General features: G+C 34.8%; 1 protein-coding gene across 4 annotated transcripts; it reads left to right on the top strand.

Moving 5' to 3' along the window:
* The first annotated feature begins 1124 nt into the window (after positions 1 to 1124).
* On the top strand, positions 1125 to 3622 carry LOC139897024 (F-box/FBD/LRR-repeat protein At1g13570-like). Of its 4 annotated transcripts, none has more exons than XM_071879667.1 (4): positions 1125 to 1189; positions 1940 to 2735; positions 2831 to 2998; positions 3072 to 3622. In XM_071879667.1, the coding sequence occupies exons 2-4, from the start codon at positions 1944 to 1946 to the stop codon at positions 3465 to 3467; spliced, it is 1356 nt and encodes a 451-aa protein (XP_071735768.1). In that variant the 5' UTR covers positions 1125 to 1189; positions 1940 to 1943; the 3' UTR covers positions 3468 to 3622. The 4 variants fall into 4 exon arrangements, with proteins under 4 accessions (XP_071735768.1, XP_071735767.1, XP_071735769.1 ...); XM_071879666.1 differs by lacking the exon at positions 1125 to 1189 and adding an exon at positions 1219 to 1343; XM_071879668.1 differs by lacking the exon at positions 1125 to 1189 and adding an exon at positions 1247 to 1334.
* The last annotated feature ends 978 nt before the right edge of the window (positions 3623 to 4600 follow it).

Raw genomic sequence — 4600 nt, 5'->3', positions numbered from 1 at the left:
TCTACATGATCAAAAGGAACAAAATTCTTCTATTACATTGTCTTCCAATCTTTTTTACTTGCGTGAAATTGGAACGCTTGACGCTTTGGAAGTGTTCTCTTTCACCCCACATTTGGATGGCATTGAGGTCGAGTTTGGGTTGGGTTTAGGTAATCTCATACTCGAAACGATTAAGAACCCGTCCCAAACCCGGAACCGGATCCGTTGGGTCTCCATTTAGTTACTAACTAGCTGGTAATCGGTTTTCCCCTAAGGTATCCGGCCTTCCGGGTCTCCATTTACTTACGAACTACCGGGTAAACGGGCTTTTCCACGGATATTCGAGTCCTTTTTCTGGTATACGGGCCGATTAGTCGGATTTACAGGCCAGGTTATCGGGGTTACGGGCTGGGTATATGGACTCCAGATTTTTTCAGGTATACGGGCCGAGTAATTGGGTTTATGTCTAAAACCATCCCCGGAAGCGGACTGACGAAATAATTAAGCATACACGGCCCTAGACCGGCCCCATACCCGGGTAATTGGGTTTATGTCTAAGACCATCATAATCCGGCCGGGTTATAGGGTTTACAAATCCGCAGATTTATACGCAGATGTATATTTTTTACTTTACAGTATATTCCTAACTTTTTGAGTATTGATATGTACACAACTAAAAGTTTACCATACACACAACCTGTGACTAAATTTTGGTTGTGTACAGCTGTGCATATCCACTCCTTAACTTTTTAGCTACTCCCTCTATTCTAGTTCAATTGTCCTGTTTTGACTTTAAGAGTTTTTTCTTTTCAATTTTGACTTTAAATTACTTTTTGTGTGTTATATAATACTTAATGATCATTGTACCGGTAAATATATATTCAAAAATCAATCCACTGATATAAATTTTATCAAATAATATATAATACAAATAAAAATATTTAGAGTCAAAGTTGGAAAGAAAAAACCAAATTCAGAATAAGTGGACAATTGAAGTGGAACGGAGGTAGTATTATTTATGAAAAAAATTAAAAGTATGACTGAATTTTACCTTATTATTTTTATCTATGTAAAAAAATTAAAAGTATCGTTTCCTCAAATTCACCAGGTCTCGGTAAATCTTTCATTTCTTTTTACATGTGGTGAAGTATTCATAAATCACCTGCTTTGATTTCACTCGCCCGCCCTAAAAAGACGACATCATATCAAGGTTAGGGTTTCTTCCATATTTTCATTTTTTATTTTTTTTTCAATAACAACAACTTATCAAACCTTGAGATGTGTTGCTTTTATGTAACAAGTGGGTTACTAAAATACTGAGATTACTACGCCAAGATTAGATGTTTAACTGAAAAGTAATCACGGTAACAATATTTTATTTTTTATTTTTATTCTACTTGATAATATATGGAACTGATGATACTCTGTTAGGTTATGAACCTGGTGTTTGGGACATTAATTGGATTTTATTGGGGAAAATGGTCTTTTACAAAGACAAGCTTAATAAGGATGATTAAGCTTTAGCAAAATGGAGTGATTAATTTAATTACTGCTTTTTAGATTTGTAACTCAATCGTACCTAACTTCTATGTATTTGTTTTGGAATCAAAGTCCTTAAAAAATGGTGTCCACTTAGAACTTATAAGAAAGGTAATTTTGGTTTAGGCTTTAGGGTTTATTTATTTTTATTTTTGTATTCTGAAATTAAAGCTAGAGTGCAATTGCCAATTAAAACAAACACAAATACCAAATATGATTAAATGCTAGTGAAATGTGATAATGGTTACAGTAGTTTTACTCTTGTTAGCTTATGATTTACTGAAATATAGTGATTAATTACCAGAATTGTACTTTACTATCTTTGTACATTTCGCTACAATAGTTCATAATTTATGATTATTCCTGCCGTTTAACATCGATATACCTTTTATAGCTTACATTACGTATGCCTTGCTTTTAGTATAATGGAACCGGTTGATGAGAAACCTAGTAAAGCATCCAAATTTGCCCCAGAGAATGATTTTATTAGCAGAATGCCAGAAAATGTGATAACTGATATTCTGGATCGTTTGCCAATAAAACAAGCGGTGAGGACTGACATCTTGTCCAGAAACTGGAGATATAAATGGACTACGCTCACCCAACTTGAATTTGGTCAAAGCTTCTTTAAGAATTCAATAGGACCAGATGGGAAAAATGTGTGTGACATGAGGTTAAGTAGACTTCTGCTTCATTTTAAAGCCCCTATAAAGAAGTTTGATCTCTATATACCTTATGGGTATACGGTGGATGTTGAAGAATTTAATAATTGGATTTTGTTTGTCTCTAAAAAAGAACTCCAGGAGATTAATATCTTCCATTACACTACAACACCACTTAAATTGCCATCTCAACTTTTCACATGTATGGAATTGAAACATATGAAGCTTCGTTTTTGTGCTTTCCAATTTCTACATAGTTTTTGTGGTTTTCCGAATTTGTTGAGCTTAGAGTTAGATAGAGTGAAATTTGGAAGCACTGCGTGTGGGAATTTCATTGCTCAGTGTCCCTTACTTGAGATTCTAAAAATTGTCGATAATGAAAAAACAGGTGAAGTGAAATTTGATGTACTTGCAAAGCTTGTAAACCTTAAAGTTTTATGTTTGTCGATGTGTGTGCTTGACAACACGACACCACTCACAAGTTCCGGTATCATTCAACTTTTGTGTCTTCTTCCAAAACTTCAAGAGCTTGATCTAAATTTTTCGCGCTTCAAGGTAAGGCTAAGGGTATTTCAAGTTTTACACAATAGTACAAATTAGAAGACATAAACTTATCTAAATGACTTATAATTTTTTTTTTTATCTTTCAGTTCATAACAGACGATGATGAACCATATGTTGAACTTAAGATTCCTAATGCCTTTCCCTGCCTTAAGAATCTTACCTTATCCCAAGTAGATTTTGGTTGTTATGATTCTGTATCATTTGTTATTGAAATGATTTGTGGCTCCCCAACATTGCAGAAACTTAGGATCATGGTGAGTTGAATGCATATCATGTTACCCATAGTTGTGTGTATCTGAATAGTAATTTATTTTTTAAATCTTGTAGGTGACATACAAGAATAATTTCAGAGCATTTTTATACCCTTCTTTAGATTTTGACTGCAACAAAAAGAGGAAGTTGCAACTTAAGAATGTTGTGATTGATGAATGCAAGGGTACAGCGAATGAAGCACTTTTGATAAAGTATATACTTGCTTGTTCCCCTTTGCTAAAGAAGATTGTTATTAACCCCTTCTACACTCAAGATGATCGTTACAAATTTTGGCTTGCTAGGAAGTTGTTGAGGTTCCATCGAGTCTCGCCTGTAGCTGAAATAGACATAAAAGGCTATCGAGATAAGGAAGGTGATGAAGACTTAGAAGATGAAAGTGATGAGGAAAGTACCGAAGATGAAGACTTGGTATTTGAAAGTGATGAGGAAAGTACTGAAGATGAATGGTAAGTGTTTGTGTTTGATTTCGTAAGGGTAAGTGTTTGTGTTTGTTTCGTAAACTAAGACTTTGAATGTGTAAGCTTTGATGTCGTCCTAGTACGTTTTATGTGATCGTTAGACTTGTATGTTTGATTCGGAGACAATTTTAATTTGATGTTATTGTTTGTGAAATATGTTACGATTGTACAGCAGGTTTAGTTTTTCTGAAACGTGCCGTTTTTACGGCTAGTAAAAGCAGCAGAAATGAATTTGCAAAAACATGACAGTTCTTTCGTGTCGAAAGGCTGGAAAATGTCGTCACTGAAAATGCATTTTCTTGTAGTGTTGGCAAATTCTTCAAGGTAGCGATTAGACCGGCCATGTTGTACGGATCGGAGTGTTGGCCAATGACGAAGGCCCAAGAGAGGAGGATGGAGGTGGCAGAAATGAGGATGCTTAGGTGGACGTGTGGTAAGACCATGCTAGACATGATACCTAATGGAATTTTTAGAAAGAACTTAAAAGTTGGGAATATCGTCAACAAGATGAGAGAAGGACGGCTTAGATGGTTTGGCCATGTAAGGAGGCGGCCACCCACAGCACCGGTCAGGAGAGTGGAAGCCCTCACGGTTGGCGGTGTAAGGAGAAGAGGTAGACCTACACGTAGGTTGGAGGATAGACTGAAGCTTGACATGAAGGAGCTTTTATTGACCGAGGACATGACTTCTGATAGAAATTTGTGGAGCAGTAGAATTAGGATTGATGACTAGGTTCTATATTTATTTTATTTTATTTTATTTTCCTATTTTTAATTTTCTAATTAGTTTTATATATTTTTATCGTATGCCTTTTTGCCTACTTGCTTTTGTGCTTCGTATATGCTTTGTATTTCCATGTTTTTTTTTTTTTCACATACTATACTTATACTTATTGTAGCATTTCGCAATTTGTTGTGTGCATTACATTATACTTATTTACATGTGTTATTGCACTATACCGTTACATGTTGCATTACATTATATTGCATTAAATTACACGTATTTACATGCTACATGTCTTTATGCTTACATAGTTTACTTATATGTTTTATACTGCATATTATAACTACATGCTTTATACCTACATGCTTACATACACATATTATACTTACACGACTTGTTATA

This window comes from Rutidosis leptorrhynchoides, chromosome 3, assembly GCF_046630445.1.
Source record: "Rutidosis leptorrhynchoides isolate AG116_Rl617_1_P2 chromosome 3, CSIRO_AGI_Rlap_v1, whole genome shotgun sequence".
Lineage (NCBI taxonomy): Eukaryota > Viridiplantae > Streptophyta > Magnoliopsida > Asterales > Asteraceae > Rutidosis > Rutidosis leptorrhynchoides.
Note: the sequence above shows the minus strand (reverse complement) of the source record. Positions and strands in the feature narration are given on the sequence as shown.